General features: G+C 39.9%; 3 protein-coding genes across 9 annotated transcripts in view; 2 read left to right on the top strand and 1 right to left on the bottom strand.

The window, feature by feature from the left end:
* Nucleotides 1-5,113, top strand: part of kalrnb (kalirin RhoGEF kinase b) — a 69,098-nt gene extending 63,985 nt beyond the window's left edge. For all 5 annotated transcript variants that reach the window (XM_047814066.1, XM_047814067.1, XM_047814068.1 and 2 more), the window contains 5 exons: nucleotides 756-833; nucleotides 1,557-1,742; nucleotides 1,989-2,160; nucleotides 2,490-2,659; nucleotides 3,560-5,113. In XM_047814066.1, the coding sequence (XP_047670022.1) occupies nucleotides 756-833; nucleotides 1,557-1,742; nucleotides 1,989-2,160; nucleotides 2,490-2,659; nucleotides 3,560-3,778 (825 nt within the window). In that variant the 3' untranslated portion in view covers nucleotides 3,779-5,113. The remainder of the gene's footprint in view (nucleotides 1-755; nucleotides 834-1,556; nucleotides 1,743-1,988; nucleotides 2,161-2,489; nucleotides 2,660-3,559) is intronic.
* A 1,635-nt stretch (nucleotides 5,114-6,748) lies between these two features.
* si:ch211-113j14.1 (sterol 26-hydroxylase, mitochondrial) lies at nucleotides 6,749-14,125 on the bottom strand. 3 transcript variants are annotated; one of them, XM_027159645.2, is made up of 10 exons: nucleotides 13,766-14,125; nucleotides 11,749-11,939; nucleotides 11,400-11,599; nucleotides 10,853-11,050; nucleotides 10,574-10,737; nucleotides 9,947-10,113; nucleotides 8,132-8,213; nucleotides 7,836-8,042; nucleotides 7,603-7,742; nucleotides 6,749-6,986 (listed from the first exon to the last, which is right to left on the bottom strand). In XM_027159645.2, the coding sequence occupies exons 1-9, from the start codon at nucleotides 13,991-13,993 to the stop codon at nucleotides 7,626-7,628; spliced, it is 1,554 nt and encodes a 517-aa protein (XP_027015446.1). In that variant the 5' UTR covers nucleotides 13,994-14,125; the 3' UTR covers nucleotides 6,749-6,986; nucleotides 7,603-7,625. The 3 variants fall into 3 exon arrangements, with proteins under 3 accessions (XP_027015446.1, XP_027015448.1, XP_027015445.1); XM_027159647.2 differs by adding an exon at nucleotides 12,042-12,092 and having other exon boundaries at nucleotides 6,749-7,742; nucleotides 13,766-14,081; XM_027159644.2 differs by having other exon boundaries at nucleotides 6,749-7,742.
* Nucleotides 14,126-15,755: 1,630 nt separating this feature from the next.
* On the top strand, nucleotides 15,756-18,377 carry LOC125141177 (zinc finger MYM-type protein 1-like). The gene is made up of 3 exons (XM_047813298.1): nucleotides 15,756-15,840; nucleotides 15,928-15,990; nucleotides 16,201-18,377. Exon 3 carries the CDS (start codon nucleotides 17,044-17,046, stop codon nucleotides 17,920-17,922), a length of 879 nt encoding a protein of 292 aa, XP_047669254.1. The 5' UTR covers nucleotides 15,756-15,840; nucleotides 15,928-15,990; nucleotides 16,201-17,043; the 3' UTR covers nucleotides 17,923-18,377.
* The last annotated feature ends 882 nt before the right edge of the window (nucleotides 18,378-19,259 follow it).

Here is a 19,259-nt window from a genome sequence, read left to right on the forward strand (position 1 = left end):
TTGTTGTAAAAGCATGTGTAAGGCATCAGGCAGAACTTTTCTACTGCTAAAAAGACGTCAGGACAAAGGAAGGCAGGGTTTTGTCGTGATCCTTAAACTCTCCAGACTTATATTTCAGAAATTTTCATTGGTTAAAGAAATAAAACTTCGGTGACCCATACTCAGAATTCGTTCTCTGCATTTAACCCATCTAAAGTGCACACACACAGCAGTGAACACACACACCGTGAACACACACCTGGAACAGTGGGCAGCCATTTATGCTGCGGTGCCCGGGGAGCAGTTGGGGGGGTTCGTTGCCTTGCTCAAGGGCACCTCAGTCGTATCCAGCCCGAGACCCGAACCCACAACCTTAGGGTTGAGAGTCAGACTCTCTAACCCTTAGGCCAGAATGTTTCGCATATCCCAGGCTATTATGAGCGCAGGGTCAGCCATCGTGCGGCGCCCCTGGAGTAGGTGAGGCTAAGGGCCTTGCTCAAGGACCCAAGGATGTCTCAACAGCTTGTGGGCTTGAACCCCGACCTTCTGATTAGGAACCCAGCGCCTGGACCGTTGGACCATCACGTTATAGCAGCTATAAACAGTCATTCCTTCACTAGCTTCATTTTAATATGAATTAAATAAATGAATGTATTGTGAAAATGTTCCTGTATCAGAAAAACATTAAAAAAGTGAGGACACCGGAGATTCTTTCTTTAAACGTTTCCCTCACAGAAAACTCCACATTGACAATTACATGTTTATTACTCTTACAGAAAGCAGTTGACTTGATGTTCCTGGTCCCCAAACGCTGCAATGATATGATGAACTTGGGAAGGTTACAGGGCTATGAGGTAAGGGTTAAACAGTAACCATTCGATTTTAATTCAACACGCACACACACACACGCACACACACAAAACGGTTGATGAGACATCAGCTAAGGTCAGATCTGATTGGAGATCAGTGCCCCTATTTTGCTTCTTTTATAAAAGTAAAGAAAGTCATTCTTGTGTGTTGCTAAAGGGCGTTTTCACACTTGGCCCAAACACACGGGTTCCACACCCTGGATCGATTCCTGGATCACTTCGAGAAGGGGTTTCACTGGAATTTCCTCTGAACTGTGAATCAGTTAAACAGTTGTGCATCATGTAGACCTTCTTCTAAAATGCTGGCCGGACTTTTGATGCCCATTTCTGTGATTTATACTTCATCAAAAATGACTGACGTTAGTTAACCCAGTAATGTAGAGTATATTTGGAAACCTAATGCCATTTAAAGAAGACAAACAAATAAACGTCGGCGAGGAGTGTTAGCTCATGTGGAGACGAAAGAAATAATAAACAAGCAAAGACAAAAGCGAACAGGTTCTGGTGAGGAGCTCACCTGGTGTGTGGAAACCATCAGGGTTTATGAAATCAAAGCAAACCAGAGACCACCGTTTCCAGATGGAGCAGGGATCGCTTTTCTCGACCACACCCAGATTTAAAAGAAACAGCTTTCATGATTATCTGCCATACAGATGGTTTCTATCTGATAGGTTTGCTATGCTAACTCTGCTAATATTGCACGTTTAGGGAAAACTGACAGCTCAAGGGAAGCTGCTGCAGCAGGACACGTTCTTCGTGACGGAGCAAGACTCGGGAGTTCTCTCTCGCAGTAAAGAGCGGCGAGTCTTCCTCTTCGAGCAGATCGTCATCTTTAGCGAGCTTCTACGCAAAGGATCCTCGACGCCTGGATACCAGTTTAAGAAGAGCATCAAGGTACAGAATGGAGTCTCTGAGAGAGTCTGTTGCTATAGAAACCATAAATGATCAGAACAATTGCATTTATGTACCGTAAGCGTGTGATTTTGATTACAGCCAACAATCAGAGCTGCTGTTAAACTTCATCATCTTAATAAAACTGAATCAACACCTTCTGAGATCATCATCATCATCAGAATCGAGAATTCATCATTTGCCTATGCAAATTAATTACCCTGACAGATCGTGTTCGTATTTGTTAAGGTGAGCTTCCTGAGCATGGAGCAGCATGTGGAGGGCGACCCGTGTAAGTTCGTGCTAGCGTGCCGTGGCTCGTCCGAGAGGCTGACCCTACAGGCTGCTAATATTGACATTAAGCAGGAGTGGGTGCGGAGCATACGGGAACTTCTGGACATGCAGACCAACTTCCTAACAGGTAGGAGACGGGAGGTTTAAAGGAGACGGGTTTGGAAAAATCCCTCGCATGCTAAAGAGATCATATAAATATCTAATATCTTTATATAAATATTTATTTTAGTAATAATATTATGCAGCATGGGTGTAATGGATTTGGATACTTTCTTTATTCAGGCTTATGTGGTACATCAGGTCCAGAAATAAGCTTCAGCTTCATTCAGAACACAGATAGAGGGGACAGAAATGCATGTCCATGTATTCGCTGTAATTACAACACTCTAAAAATGGGACAAACAGCCCACATTATTTCGTTTCACACTGATTGATGTTGGTCTTTTTTGTTCGCAGCACTCCAGAACCCACAAGAGTACCAGAAGAAGGAATCCGGATCTTCTCACTCTCTGAGCCGCCAGGCATCCGGCAGCAGTCGCTCTTCATCCTCGCATCCATCTACCCCTCTCAAACCCAATTCCTCCAACAGCAGCCCTGCCCACAAGCCGAGCAAGCAGGAGGAGGAGGTCAGTAAATGAAGTGAAGTCTTGAATCATGAATCAGAGTATCATGAATCATGAATCACAACTCATGAATCATAATTAAAGAATCACTTTTCATGAATCACAAATGATGAAACAAAGATCATGTTGTGTCTGGACAAAACATTCATGACAAATATGTTGTCCAGACACAACACCGGTTCAGTAGTGAGCGCGAGTGCAGAGCCTCAATTGTTTGCACAATTCGCAGCTACACCATCTTTCAGGAGAGGAGTGGACACGGTTATTCTTAGCCGAACGACTGGCCTAGTTTACCTTCTGTTCTCTCATCTCTTTTCAGTCTGAAGTCTCCCTCTCTCCATATCCTTCTTTCTCTCTTTCCCGCTCCTCATAATGTGTCTTGGCCTTGGCGAATTCTGCTTTCTAGGGCTGCAATAAATCAGCCTGTCACATTTTATTTTTAAAACGTCTCACCGCTCGGCCCAGTCGGGTCTTCGGGAAGCGAGACATGGGTCAAGGTCCTGATTAGTCACGAGTGGACTATATAGCCAATACATTTTAAAATACATATCAAAAATGACATGAATAATAACAATAATAATAATAATAATAATAATAATAATAATAATAATAATAATAATAATAATAATAATAATAAACAGTATGATATGCAACTACAATAAAATAAATGTAAGTATGCCACAAATAACAAATACATTGTGTGTGTAAAAATATCAATAAGAAAAATTAAAATAAAGAAAATTGCAATTATTATGAAAGAAAATAAAAAACTAGGAAGGGAAAACGCAGCTTCTGTAAATTTATTCAAAATGAAATATTTGTGTATAACAGTTTGTGTTCAGGTTTCATGTGTGTGTGTGTGTGTGTGTGTGTGTGTGTGTGTGTGTGTGTGTTGACATCCAGGACCTGGATGAGGCGGAGTGTAACGGCTTGTCGTCGGTGACGGTGACGCAGGACTACAACGCGGTGAAGGAGGACGAGATCTGCGTGGTGGTGGGTGAGAGGGTGCAAATCCTGGCCACCAATCAGCAGAACATGTGTCTGGTGTATCGACCTGCCAACAGCCAATCGCCTGCAGCCGAGGGCTGGGTGCCGGGACAAGTGCTGTCCTCCATCCGGTAAAGCCACGCCCCTTTCCCTGCTCCAAACTCTGGAATAAACAAACCTCACCACTCACCAATCAGCAATCAGCCTTCAGTTTGACAACAGTGGACCCTACGTCAGGGCAGGACAGCGACGAGGACTCAGCAGGCACCGTCCCACCTGACCCACTAGTCCCACCTGACCCACCAGTCCCACCTGACCCACCAGTCCCACCTGTGCTAAAAGTCCAAACCTGTCCTACCAGTCCCACGTGTCCTACCTGTCCAACATCTTTCTTCAGTACTGCTATCTTAGCTAACATGCTAAGTTAGACTTGGATGCATAATCACCACTGTTAATACGAGTCAAAACAGACAAAAAGGAGAATTAATAAATTATATTAATAATAATAATAATATTAATTATATGAATAAAAAGATTGTCTTGTATAGAGAGGAAGTTGAAGTGAAATTGTTAGTGCATTAAGTGTGGATGTTTCTGAATGTTAGTGTTCGACGTTCTGTTGCTCTGGAATGTACTGTTCTCTTCAAACAGATCTCTCTCTCTCTTTCTCTCTCTCTCTCTCTCTCTCTCTCTCTCTCTCTCTCTCTCTCTCTCTTACTGTCTATGCCAAGTCATTTGCACACTGTGTATTATTTTGTTTGTTTGTTTTTTTTTTACTTTTTTTTTTTCTTAACAGAAAGTCTTCTCATTATTATTTGCAGTTCATTTCCAAGGTGGAAAGAAAAAAAAGAAAAAAAGAAAAGAAAAACCGTCTGCACTTTTCCCCCCATCCGAGATATCGCAAAGACGGCAAGTTTTGTGCAATACCACGATAGTCACGATGCTCATCACTGTACCTTTAATGTAACTAAGAATTTTAAATGTATTATTCTGTATCATTTGAAAGTTGTACATAATATTTTTGCCATAATAGAAAACAAAACCAGAGGAGACAAAAAAAACCCCACAAAAACAACAAAAAAAAAAAATAGCTGCTTAGCTTAAAGGATCAGATAAACGATGGTAGTCCGCGTGCCGTCTCGGTCTGACGCTTATTTTTTACATTCGACATTCTTCAGATTTAGAATCATCCAGTTCATAGCAGGCCAAAAAAAATGTTTACTGAAATTCAAGTTTCATTAACGTCAGTGTTGTTGATGGAAAGATCTTTATAACTGTCAGTTTCTGCTCTAGCAGTTTTGAGTGGCCTCATGATGCAGCTTCTTCCTGCAGAACTTTATGTGTACATAAAAATAAAAAATTAAAATTAAAAAATTAAAAAAAATATGAAGAATAAATCTAGCAGGTATTTCACTTATTAATCTCTGGAATGTGGTTCATAATAAAGCTGGCAATTTTTCATCTTGGACATTTTGGGTTGGTTATTATTATTTCAAAGCAGCAGCACTGACATGGATGGAGATCCGGTGGCGATCCGGTGGATTCGGGCTACAGAACGTTGCTCGCTTACAAAAATCCACGTGATCTGTTAACATGACGGCATCCTGTTGATCGGTGGAAAGAAAGGTAGGGAAAAAAATTCGGCGCTTCATCATTTCATTTTTAACTAGTGACACTGATTCTGAACCTATGTCTATTTTGAACTTAAAGAAGACACACTCACACACACACACACACACACACACTCATCAATTAAAGCGAGTGTGTCCAATCTTTTTGTTCCTTTCCCTTATAAAGCTTATATTTCATTTAAATACTTTTTTTTGCTGATTCGTTCCGTACTAGTCTTCCTTTCATCCAAACGAATGCCGTGTTCACACACAGAGCGAAAGCTGGTGACTTCCTGCTACATGAGCATCAGCAAACAAAATTTTTATTTCTTTATGCAAATATGCAAATATGAAGCAACCCGGTGCAACGTTCGATATGATGCAGATAAACGATAATGAATTTCATACACGGATGCCAGGAAGGCAAGAAAACGCTATCTGTGGCACCCACTAAAAAAACCTTGTTACTATGGCAACCCAGTGGTATACATACAGTTGTATGCAAACGTTTAAGAAACCCCTGACAAATTTCCATGATTTTCATTTATAAATATTTGGGTGTTTGGATCAGCAATTTCATTTTGATCTATCAAATAACTGAAGGACACTAAAGTAATATTTCAGTAATGAAATAAAATGGCCATCCCAGTCCCCAGACCTGAATATCATTGAACATCTGTGGGGTGATTTGAAGCGGGCTGTCCGTGCTCGGCAACCATCAAACCTAACTGAACTGGAGATGTTTTGTAAGGAGGAATGGTCCAAAATACATTCATCCAGAATCCAGACACTCATTACAGGCTATTGAAGCGTCTAGAGGCTGTTATTTCTGCTAAAGGAGCCTCTACTAAAATTGATGTGATTTTTCTTTTGGGGTGCCCAAATTTATACACCTGTCTAATTTAGTTTTGATGCATATTGCACATTTTCTGTTAATCCAATAATCCTCATTTCACTACTGACATATTATTGTGTCCTTCAGTTACTTGATAGATCAAAATGAAATTGCTGATCCAAACACCCAAATATTCATTCATTCATTTTCTACCGCTTATCCGAGCTTCTCGGGTCACGGGGAGCCTGTGCCTATCTCAGGCGTCATCGGGCATCGAGGCAGGATACACCCTGGACGAAGTGCCAACCCATCACAGGGCACACACACACTCTCATTCACTCACACACTACGGACAATTTTCCAGAGATGCCAATCAACCTACCATGCATGACTTTGGACCGGGGGAGGAAACCGGAGTACCCGGAGGAAACCCCCGAGGCACAGGGAGAACATGCAGACTCCACACACACAAGGCAGAGGCGGGAATCGAACCCCCAACCACAAGGTGTGAAGCGAACGTGCCCCCAACACCCAAATATTTATAAATGAAAATCATGGAAATTGTCAGGGGTGCCTAAACTTTTGCATTGAAAAAAACCATCTGTAAAACAGGAGCGGAGTCGCTGTGTACGCCACAGTAGTCAGAATCAGTCGAAATCACACCGTCCATGTATTTTTATTTGAGTTCTTACATTTTATTGTTATTGCACTTTATAACTGGATACAGGTTAATATTACTACAGTGTAATACATGATTATTGTCCCATAACAAACATACATCACAGCAACCGGTCCTAAAATATCTTCTTTACATTATTCCACGTCAGCTCATGTTTGCTCACGTACGATATCGCGACTCTAAAAGTCGTTCCCTCACCAGCCTCACTTTATGTTCTCCCTTGAAGGAAAAAAAAATAATAAAAATTTCATCACATTATACAGAGTGTCTAGAGGACAATTATCCAACGTTTGGAGGAGGAGTCTCCGGCGTCAGTGCTGTTCTATAAACGTTAAAGAAATTTCTCATTAAAGAAACCTTCGACCTCTAAACAATTAGAATTTTCTGAAGTTTTTTCTAGTTCTGTAAAATGTTTACTATCAGTATTAAATGTGGCATCCGCCATACACGTTGTTACTATAGAAACAATCCGATATTACAAAAGGCGTTTACGTCTCAGGGTTAAAGTCCATAAAGTGTGACCTTTACAAGATGAAGATAAGGATAATGAGTAGTGGGCTTTATGCAATAGCTAATATTAAATTATTATTTTTAAACTATTAAAGTGCTGCAAGCAAGAAAAGGTGCGAGAATTTAAAAATAAAAAATAATCTCTGAGAGAATAAATATCTAATGTGGCCATAAAATCCGATAAGAATACAAAATCATGTAAAAGAAGCTTTTAACTTGAAATATTCCGTATTATAATCACTCCATTTTCGCAGAGATTTTAATTTATTTACTTTTATTTAATTAATTTTTTTTTTTTTTTACACTTAATCCCTGTAAGACTTACAGCTCAAGGAAGCAACGCCGCCTTCAGGTCCGGGGGACAAAGCGCAGGTTAATAGGTTTGGCAGGAATGAGGAGAGTCCGTGTTTTGGGGTGGATGGCAGGGGATCCATCAACGGGACACACCTCATAGTGCTGCAACAGCTGAGATGGCAAGAAACAGACAGAGGGTTAAAGGGATCTATAAAGATAATACAGTACAAGCTCAGACTTTACACAGAGACTTATATAACTCACTCGAGACAGGGCAAAGTACATCTCCAGCTCTGCCACGCGTCTCCCCACACAAGCCCGGACCCCGACTCCAAACGGGATGGAGCTGTAGGGGTGGTGTTGGGAATGTGACGATGTTCCCCTCAACCAGCGCTCCGGAAAGAAAGCTCCGGCTTCAGGAAACTCATTCTCATCGTGACTTGCGGCATAGTGACACAGATGGAACTGTGTCTGGAAAAAAAAAGGAACAGTATTGGGACATGTAAGTGGTCCATTAAAAGAACATAAGTGGCTTATGTGGAGTTTGTATATGACTATACCTGTTTTGGGAACCAGAAACCGCCTACAATGACCTCGTTTTCCACAGTGAGGCGTCCGTTACCGGACACGACAGGATACAATCTTCACAGACAGACATAAAGCAATTAAACAATAGTTAGGCAAAAACAAAACAAAAAAAAAAAAACAACAACCCGAAACTCAACTTATGAGCCAAGACAAAAAAAAAAAAAAAAAAACCTGGAAATTTCATCACTATTATTAAGAATTTAGGAGCAAAAAAACAGTTGGAACAGACTGTTAAACTGACTGACTCAAAGGAAACTCACTACAAGGATCATTTCCCTTGAGTCAGATCATTTAGCACTGCCTCTGTGGCAAGAGACAGAATTCCAGTTGCTGCAGTGATCCGTTTGAGACCCGGAAGAATGAGTTGTAATTGATGAGTTGAGCCAACTGAGCCAACTGACTCACTGAAAAGAGGCAGAATTCCGGCTTTCTAAGACGAGTAGGGTCAAATGATCTGATTCGGGGAAAAGACTCTGAAATCTTCTTGTTGATCGTATTGAAATGATCTGAATCTCGGGTTAACGGATTCATAAATTTCAAAGCTTTAACTTGGTATTTTTATTTACTCTGCACCCAAAAAGTAGTAGTGGCTCAAGTGGTTAAGATTCTTAGTTGTTGATTGGACGGTTGGGGTTCAAGCCCCAGCACTTGCAAGCTGCCACGACTGGTTATCATAGCTGTATCACAGCTGCCCCTGTACACCAACCCCAAACTCCTCAGTTGGGATTTGCAAAGAAATGATTTCCACTGTAACTTATATGTGGTGATAATTAATTCTTTTATGCCCCAATTTCATTTCATTCAAATGTCTCTCTCTCTCTCTCTCTCTCTCTCTCTCTCACACACACACACACACACACACACACACACACACACACACACACACACACACACACCAACATTTATATGATTTTTTTTTAAATAGAAAGTCAGTATTGCTATAAGAGTCACTGTTAAATAGCTCCACCAGATGGTGAAAGATTTAATGTCCATCTCTTGCTCTACACTAAACCCATTACTATGCACAATGCCAAGTGTTGTAATGCCAAGTGTAAGAAATCAAACTGCAAAAATCCGAAGAGCCTGAAGAGTACAGTAGATGTTGCTTATAAATGCAAAAAGGGCTCCACACTAATGCTCATGACTTTGGAATGGGAAATCCAACAAGCTTCTTTAAGAGTGACGGTCAGGTGTCCTCATACCTCTGGACATATTGTGTACACTGCAATTAAGGGAACCCGGGAAGATGAATTTCACACTGTTTCTGTAATCTAAAAAAATATTGCATGGCAGGAAAAATGAATAAGTGACAAGTTACACTCCTCCTTTACAGTATATCTAGATTCGAAATCTAAATCTAACCTTTATCTAGGTCTTTTTGTACCCTGTACATGGATTTACTTCTGACCTCAGTTCGGACCATGAAACAGGATATGGCTCAATAAATAGGCATGGCAGGTATTCACTCAAGGACATATGCGAAGATAATGAACACGACAGAAATGGAAGTGGACTTATCAATGCTGCGGCGTTACGGTGTACCTGAGTGTTAGATGAGGAAAGCACCACGTACAGGGAATAAGAATGCACAAATAATCCTGTTCAACAATGTCCTTATATTCTTTTTGCCTACTATGTTCTTAAATGAATGAATGAATGAATGAATGAATGAATGAATGAAAGAATGAATGAATGAATGAATGAATGAATGAATGAATGAATAAACACTGCACCTTGAACTTTGACTTATTACCCTTCTGCTCTGAATCAGTCGTTTCGTTGTGTACCTGAGTGTCTCCTTGATAACAGCTTTAAGGTATGGCATTCTGCTCAGGTCCTCTGTGGTAGGCAGCCGTCTGTCCGGACACACAGACACCACCTCCTGATAGAGACGGTTCTGCACCTCCAGATCACGAGCGAGGTGATACAAAGTCCAGGACATGGTATTAGATGTCTGAGAGGAGGTGGAAATTCATTTAAGATGCGTAAAGTCGTGTAAAAATGTAAAAACACACTGAGACAATTTGCTGGATAAGTAAGAAGTAAAACACTACGGACAACTTTCCAGAGATGCCAATCAACCTACCATGCATGTCTTTGGACCGGGGGAGGAAACCGGAGTACCCAGAGGAAACCCCCGAGGCACGGGGAGAACATGCAAACTCCACACACACAAGGTGGAGGCGGGAATCGAACCCCCTACCCTGGAGGTGTGAGGCAAACCACTAAGCCACCGTGCCTCCTGTATAATCATTCATATGTGGCTAAATTCCGCCACTCCGTCGTTCATTGTTTTCCTCTAACACCATGTCCGTAGGTCTTTTACTACTTGCGTGTTGTAACAGAAACAGTCCTGTAACAGTCCCATTTTGGCCTTGACTGAACAAACCTCACAGACAAGCACACACACTCACCGTATCAACTCCTCCCAGCAACAGCTCAGTGACAGTGATATAAACCTCTGCCAGTGTGAGGTTGTTGCTTGATAACAGGTAAGTAAGGTACATCCCTTCCAGTTGTTCCCCACGCTGGACCTGTTCCTCCATCTGCTTCACCTTTCTGTCGATTAAATTCCGCGCTGAAAGCCAGCGCATTTAGATAACAAGCTGTTAAAACGTACCACATGTTGCTTTATCGCAGGTTTTAAATCTCGCATATTTGAAAGTGTCTCTCAGAGACATCGACCAGCGTACCGACATTGTAGAGGTCGTCCCAGGCCTGGATAAACTGCTTCCAGAAAGGGAATATATTCCGTGTCCAGCGAGGGAAAAACAGCACAGTCTCAGACAGAGTTAGCATGTTATTAGCTGCTGTGATGAAGCGGAGTGTTTCTGTTGGAATTTCTTCCTCAAGACAGCCCAAGCGTGTTTCAAACAGGATGGCGGAAATGCCTGGAGAGAGAGAGAAAGAGAGAGAGAGAGAGAACGAGAGAGAGAGAGAAAACTATTGGCATCCTTTAAGAAAATAAGCAAAGTGAATGCTTTGAGCTTAATTATACAGAGACACTAAATAATATTTGACCATAATATTTTCTGTTACAGTTTTTGCATCCCTAATCATTGATTATTTTCCCATATTGACATGACCTGTCATGTTTAATCTCTGCATTGCTATTTTACAAAGTCCGTACTGAGACTACCGAGTTTTGACGAATCTGTATACTGAATTTTAAGATCCAAAGATTCGATCTTGTTGGTCTGAATTGTGATATTAAACCTTGACCCCAGCGCAATCTCTGACCTTCGAAGCCGAATTTGTAGAGCTCGGAGGCGAGGTCGCACACAGTGCTCTTGTCCGGGCTGCGTGAGCGCAGTCGCTCAACTCTCTGCAGCAGATCCGACACCACGTCATGAATGACCGGTGCATACGCGAATGCTTCTTGCAACTTCAGCATTTTTGGATTCAGAACACTACGCATACGGTACCACTCCATCCCTTTCCTGGTGGGAACAAAAAGCGAGTACTGACGACAAGACTCGATAAAATATTTGACATGGAAGAAACCAGTTTTACCAGTTAGATCGTGACTACTTCCTTGTTCTTAAGACTATGTTAGAATGTCATGGAAAGAGTGCTGAAAGAGACTCACTCAACGTGGAGCCCGTACGCCTGACCCCTCATATCTCGGTACTCTTTCCAGTGTGGAAGCGCAGTGCGCACTGGGTAGCGTCCTTCCTGACGGATCACCTGGGAGATGAGCTCTGCCGTCGCCACATTCACAATGTCAAACGGCCCGAACCGTGAGCGCCAGATCGGACCGTACAGACGTTTGTGCTCCACCTGGAACAAACGTGTTCATCCAAACATTAAACCAGAGCATTGAGCCGTAACATATTATTTATATTTTCACTAAAATGTCATTTCTCTCAGTACAATTTTCACCTTTGGTGTGTTCCACTTCATTAACAGCACCGATGCTGATATACAGACTCACTATATACACAGAAAATGTAATGTAAATAATCTTTACTGATAATGATCTCCATGCTGCTATTTAAAAAATAATAATTTCCTTCACTTTTCTGTTTTCTTTATTAAAGGTCGTTCAATAAAACCTTTTTTTTAGCAACAAATTCAATTTTCATGTGTCCTAGATGTTACAGAGCCAGTACAGGATCTTTATTATCCTATAGCAAAAAAAAACAAAGTTTACAATTCTCTCCCTTGTCTGTGCCTCTTAGCTTGTCTGTGCGTGCCTTTCCCTTTAAAAGCCTTTCCCACATCCTGAATGCCACAACAAATTCCTCAGATACTAAATACGGTACCTCTCAAATATCACTCTGGAATATTCATGTGAATCAAATGCATTATTCTGGATTATTCGTGTGACGTTTATTGAGGACAATCATATTAAAAAGTTGTTTTGTTGATGCAAAAATCCACATCTCACTTTAGACTTTTTTTTTTTGCAAGTTTTACTTCTGCAGTCAACACAATCACAAAAGGAAGGTCATGTGTTTGAATCCCAGGGCCACCGAGCTCTTGAGCCTTGACCCTCAATTGTTAAGCTGTCTAAATTAAATAAACATAAGCCTCTCTGGATAAGATCATCTGCCAAATGTGATATTAATAAGAGAAGAAGTAGTAACATTATCAATATTGTTGTAGTAATAAAAGAAGCAGCAATAATAACAAGTGAAGGCACTGATAGAAGGAGCAGCAGAAGTATTAACAGCAGTAATAAGAGTCTCTGTAGCAGAATCAGTAGTAACAGCATTAATAACAGTAACAGTATTAGTAATAACAGCAGTAATAATAGTATTAGTAGTGGTAGTTAATAACAGTAACAGTAGTAATAGTTAACAGTATCGGTAGTAATAGCTAATAACAGTATCGGTAGTAATAGCTAATAACAGTAACAGTGTTAGTAATAACAGCAGTAATAACAATATCAGAAGAAGTAGTTGATAACAGTAAAAGTGTTAGTAATAGCAGCATTAATAACAGCATTAATAACAGTAACAGTGTTACTAATAACAGCATTAATAACAGCATTAATAACAGTGTTAGTAATAACAGCATTAATAACAGCATTAATAACAATAACAGTAGTAATAGTTAATTAGTGTTAGTAATAACAGCATTAATAACAGCAGTAATAACAGCAGTAATAACAGCATTAATAACAGAAACAGTGCTAGTAATAGCAGCAGTAATAACAGTAACAGTGTATGAAATAACCGCCGTAATAACAGCAGTAATAACAGCATTCATAACAGTAAAAGTGTTAGTAATAACAGCAGTATTAACAGCAGTAATAGCAGAATTAATAACAGTAACAGTAGTAATAGTTAATTATTTTTAGTAATAACAGCATTAATAACAGTAACAGTGTTAGTAATAACAGTAACAAGGTTAGCAATAACAGCAGTAATAACAGCATTAATAACAGTAACAGTGTTAGCAATAACAGCAGTAATAACAGCATTAATAACAGCATTAGTAACAGTAACAGTGTTAGCAATAACAGCAGTAATAACAGCATTAATAACAGTAACATTGTTAGAAATAACAGCATTAATAACAGCAGTAATAACAGTAACAGTGTTAGTAGTAATAGTTAATTAGTGTTAGTAATAACAGTAGTAGGAGAAGGAGTTTCTAACCTGTAATGCGTGGCTTTTATCTGCATATCCTTTCACAAACAGCCAGTACACAGTAGAGGAGAGACTGGGACCAGGTAACTCATCCATGTTCTTCAGGTTCTCCGGTAAAACTGTTTGACGAGTCAGGTCTCCTGTGTGTGACTTTACATTCCGCACTAAAAGCTCCTGAACTGAGGAGATTTTCCGTCTGTGTCTCAGTGCGAGTCTGAAAGGGCTACAGGCTGCCATGATGAACCAAAACTAATCACAAACGTCTGTTTAAAAAGAATTCATACTGTGGACGGATTAACACATCAACCATTAAACTAGTTGGAACTGAATCTGCGCTCTTCACGACTGGATGAGAGCTGTATATAAACACACTCAAGTTACAGGGAGGGGGGGGGGCTGTATGAAAGGCCATCAATGTCAAAACCTATGGAATGCGCGCGTTGGATTTCTGAGCATGCGCACTTAAGGAAAACAAAGTTTTAGTAATAACTGATTTTTTTAAAGACCCAAAATAAACACATGCTAAAATTAATTATGAAAGTGTGATATGTTATGGGATGAGTTTTTGTTTTTTTTACTTCAGCAACAACTGAGGGTTTTAGCCCTCAGTGAGAATTTAAAACAATAAGAGTTTTATATTATATTATGATTATATTATATTTATATTATATTTATATTATGACTACATAGTAAGCCAAAAGTTATGGAATTATTTAAAATGGCAAAAGTGGACAGCAAAATTTTATGCATGATGTAATGATGCCAGTCTTGAATCAAATCAGTTCATGTATGTGTGCATGCTCTACGAACATCCCGGGGATTGTCCCCCCCCCAAAAAAAAAATTAATTAAAAAAAAATCTCTCGATTGTAAAAAAAATATATGTATGTATACCTAAATAATTGTGTAAGTAGAAAAAAAAACCCGCAAAAACTGCATTTAGAAACAGTTGAGTTCCCCCTCCCCTTCCTCACAGTGGTTTGACCCACAGTCCCCCCCTCCCCTTCCTCACAGTGGTTTGACCCACTGCCTCCTTTCCCAGTACATCTCACCTATATACACCTGCTCTGCACACACGAGTCAGGTGTGTGGCTGCGGCTCAATTAATTGATTAATTAACTCCATTAAGTCGGGGATTTTATTCACTTTAAAAATAATTCTCTTTAATGTAGTTGATGCAGACTCATTCATAAATTAGTTGCGGAAAAAATGCTGATTACCGACGTAATTTTCCATGAATCTGCTATATTAGCGATTACTTATCTAGTTAACGTTAGCTTGTTTACAATAGCTTGTTTACAATAGCTAGTTAACGTTAGCTTGTTTACAATAACTTGTTTACAATAGCTAGTTAACGTTAGCTTGTTTACAATAGCTTGTTTACAATAGCTAGTTAACGTTAGCTTGTTTACAATAGCTTGTTTACAATAGCTAGTTAACGTTAGCTTGTTTACAATAGCTAGTTAACGTTAGCTTGTTTACAATAGCTTGTTTACAATAGCTAGTTAACGTTAGCTTGTTTACAATAGCTAGTTAACGTTAGCTTGTTTACAATAGCTAGTTAACGTTAGCTTGTTTACAATAGCTTGTTTACAATAGCTAGTTAACGTTAGCTTGTTTACAATAGCTTGTTGCATAGTGCACTGTAACTAACACGCCAAAGCCGTTTCCCATACATTGTTTTATTTGGGACGACTTGGCATAATGTTAACTTAACATTAACAGCCACAATTAGCATATTGTTTAGCTGTGCATTTACTAAATGAGCACTGTGCTACGTCCGAACTGACCTCACTGTATTTTTTTGTATAATCAATTTCTATTCTGTTCTTAAGTGTCTTAATTAATTATTAATCCTAATTAAAATTTTAAACCTTTTTTTTAATTCCTTGTTTTTATTGTTGTGATTATTTTTTATGATAGTTTTACTTTCTTTATTTAAAGCACTTTGAATTACCATTGTGTATGAAATGTGCTACAGTATAAATAAACTTGCCTTGCAGATAAAATGGAGAAAAGGACTAGATTAAAATGGAGAAAAGGAAAATGGACATAAGATAATTTTTCAGTGCACCTAAACGCCAAGTAAGTACAAAAAGTACACATACTAAGGCAATTTGGTTTTAAGAATCGGTGCTTATGAAAATACTAATGTCACAATATCAATCACAGGCAAAGGAGACAGAAATTTTTGAGGGACAGGTAGAGCAGGGTCAATCAGATGTACAGTGTCGGGTAAGTGTGTTGTGCTTTTATTGAAGGGATAATGACAGGTTTTTTGGGTGAACAATTTCTTTAATGTTTTTGGAGTTGTGGCTGTTCAGCAGATGAACATCACAGGCTCACCCATTTACAGTATGATCTGTCAATTTATCAAGTGTAATGTAAACAAGTTAGTTATTATGAGTATGGAAAACATCTTTTCCTGCATTTTTTCTGCTTCAGGAGTCAGTCTGTTCTGAGACAGTGAGAGTAGAGGAAGGGGCAGATTCAGAACCAGGGAGGGAGCCGGAGACAGCAGAACAAAGAGATGATATTGCTAGCACCAGCACAGGGAGCACAGTTTTTCGTTTAGATCTCAGTGCCTGCACAAAGCCGTACCAGCCACCTCCCCAGTGTATCGAAAAACAAATACTTTCAAATAAGTCATTGACATTTCAAGAGAAATGGTATCAAGACTTTCCATGGCTACATTACAGTCCATCAGTGAAAGGGGTCTTATGTTTTTACTGCAGCAAAGGTGTTTCAAACCAGTCCTCTTTAGGCCATAGACCTGATACTGCTTTCATTAGTACAGGCTTTAGAAATTGGAAGAAAGCCATCGAAAAATTTACATCACACCAGACCTCTCAAGCCCACCAACATTATGTGACTGTCACTGCACCTCAGCCAAACCCAATCAGTGCCCAGTTATCTAGTGCATGGCATAAACAGCAGGAGGTGGCAAGACATTGCTTGAGGAAAATTGTTAGCTCCGTGCGGCATGTGGCAAGGCAAGGACAATCTTTAAAGAGGCCATACTGAAGAAAGTGGGAATCTGTATCAGCTCATAAAACTTAGGGCAGAAGAGGATGATCCAGTTTTATTGAAATGGTTAACAGATCGTGCCACTGCATATGTAAGCCCTAAATCTCAGAATGAAATACTGAACATTATGGTCAATACAATAATCCGAGGGATTGCAAGTGAGATAAGGTCTCCAGCCCTTGTTCAGTTTTCTGTAATAGTTGATGACACCCAGGATATTTCTGGTATTGAGCAGGAAAGTGTCTGTCTGCGCATGACCTTATGCCACACGAGGAGTTTATTGGGTTGTACAGCTTATCAGAGACAACAGGCCAAGGCATTGCCAAAATGGTTACTGATGTGTTGTTGAGGCTTAATCTGCCAATGGCTGCTTTACGTGGGCAAAGTTATGATGGTGGCTCCAACATGGCAGGAAAGTACAGTGGTGCACAGGCAGTAGTGAGGGACCAGCAGCCATTAGCCCTCCATGTGCATTGTGGGGCACATTGTGTCAATTTCATCATACAGGCTGGCTGCTCGGTCTCCCCAATGATCCGGGACTGCCTTTCTTTGGTTCAGTTAGACATCCTTTTCAACCAGTCAGGAAAATTTAAGAGAATCTTTGCAAACATAGTTACCTCTGAAAATGAACCCATCACCACACTGAAACCTCTATGTCCAACCAGGTGGACTGTGCGTAATTCTGCTATAATAGCTGTGCTAGGGCAGTATGAGCGGGTCCTTGTTAGTCTAGAAGAGATGGCAAAAAGTGCATCTAGGACAGCTTCAACTGCCAGTAGCTTATTTGAGCACTTTAGTAAAGGTAAGACTGTGTTGGGTCTTACACTTGCTTCTGCTGTTGTTGGAGAACTTGAGTGTCTAAACATTTCACTGCAAAAGAAGACCCAGACTGTCTCTGGTATGCAGGATGCAGTAGATTGTGTACGATCCTACCTGCAGGGAAAGAGAAATGACAAGAGCTATCTTGAATTGTTCGAGAAAGCTACATCATTGGTAAACTCCATCGAATTAGTTGACCCTATTGAGACAGCAAATTCAAGGCGTTTTTCTGGCAAAGCAGTGGACCATTACAGGGCAGAGTTCTTCAAAGTATTGGATTGTGTGGAGGTTCAGTTTGGTGAGCAGAGAATGTGCTTTTGACTGGATTGTTAACTGATTCAGTAGATAATTACCCCGAGTTGCACAGAGGTACTCTTGCAGTACAGTTGCCTCTCTTTCACCAGAAATTCTCCTGTAGCAGCAGTAGAGAGGCAGCAGAGGTCGTAAGGGGAATGCCAGTGGAGGTGCGTGGGTTGTTTGACCAAGTTGAGGTCCTTGTCAGAATTTTGTTGGTGGTTCCAGTGTCTTCATGTGAAGCTGAGAGGAGCTTCAGTGCATTGCGGAGACTAAAGACGTGGCTAAGGGCTACTATGGGCCAAGACAGACTTAACAGTTTGGTAGTCTGCAATGTGCACAAAGACAAGCTCGACAACCTTAACATAAACAACATATGCCAAGAGTTTGTGGGGCCCAGTGATACCAGGAAATACAAATTTGGTACTTTTGTTTAGTGTCCATTCATTAATGCAAGTTTGCTTTAAATTGCAGATGTTTTTGTTGTTGTTGTTGTTGTTTTTATACATAGAGCAGTTACTGTTAATTGATTATTTAATAATTAATTTTGTTACAAAACATTACTTATTATATATACATATTTTTTTTCACAAACAATGCAATAAATAGTTTTGAATAAAAATCTGCTTTGTCACTGAACCTGAGAAAAACTTTGAAAATAACCATAATGACGCGTCTCCATGTTACAATAATAATGATAAAAGCAAAGTTTTTCACTGTGGGGACATGTCTTTTAAGTACAATTAGACTGTATTATTTGTGTCCCCCCTTCAAAAATTGCTCATGAGAAATTTTATATTCATTGTCCCCCCCTACTGTTAAATGAAATTTTCGCCCATGAGTGTGTACAATTAATAAAAAAAAATATTCACAAGACAAAGACCAAATCAATAAATGTTATTTTAATTTTTTGTTTGTGCTATCAACTCTGGTAATACGAATAGTGAAATTTCACTGCTTTTGGTTGCCGTCTTTGTGTCTTTCCGCCGATTAACGTTATGGATAAAAGCCTCCAGCTCTGACTGCGCGTGCACGCTGCGCGTACCTGTGCTTTTCTCCGCTATAATAAAGCAGACAGCTGATGACGCACTTTTGAAAGACTACAACGCACGTGCGTAAAAGCAAAGTAAAAAAAAATCGCGCTTGTTAAATAATTTTCTTTCCCATCGACGACATGTCCTGCATTTTAACGTAATTTTTATTGTTTATTTCTGAAAGTAAAAATTATACTTTTAGTTTTAGGGTGGCTGAGATCACAGACAGAAGCCACCCTAAAAAAGGCCTAGAACCGCCCCTGATCTCTATACATGTGCATTTGTTTAGAATATTGCCCAAGTGTTCTGATTTGTTTATTTAAGCTTAGT

Source organism: Tachysurus fulvidraco, chromosome 5, assembly GCF_022655615.1.
Source record: "Tachysurus fulvidraco isolate hzauxx_2018 chromosome 5, HZAU_PFXX_2.0, whole genome shotgun sequence".
NCBI lineage: Eukaryota > Metazoa > Chordata > Actinopteri > Siluriformes > Bagridae > Tachysurus > Tachysurus fulvidraco.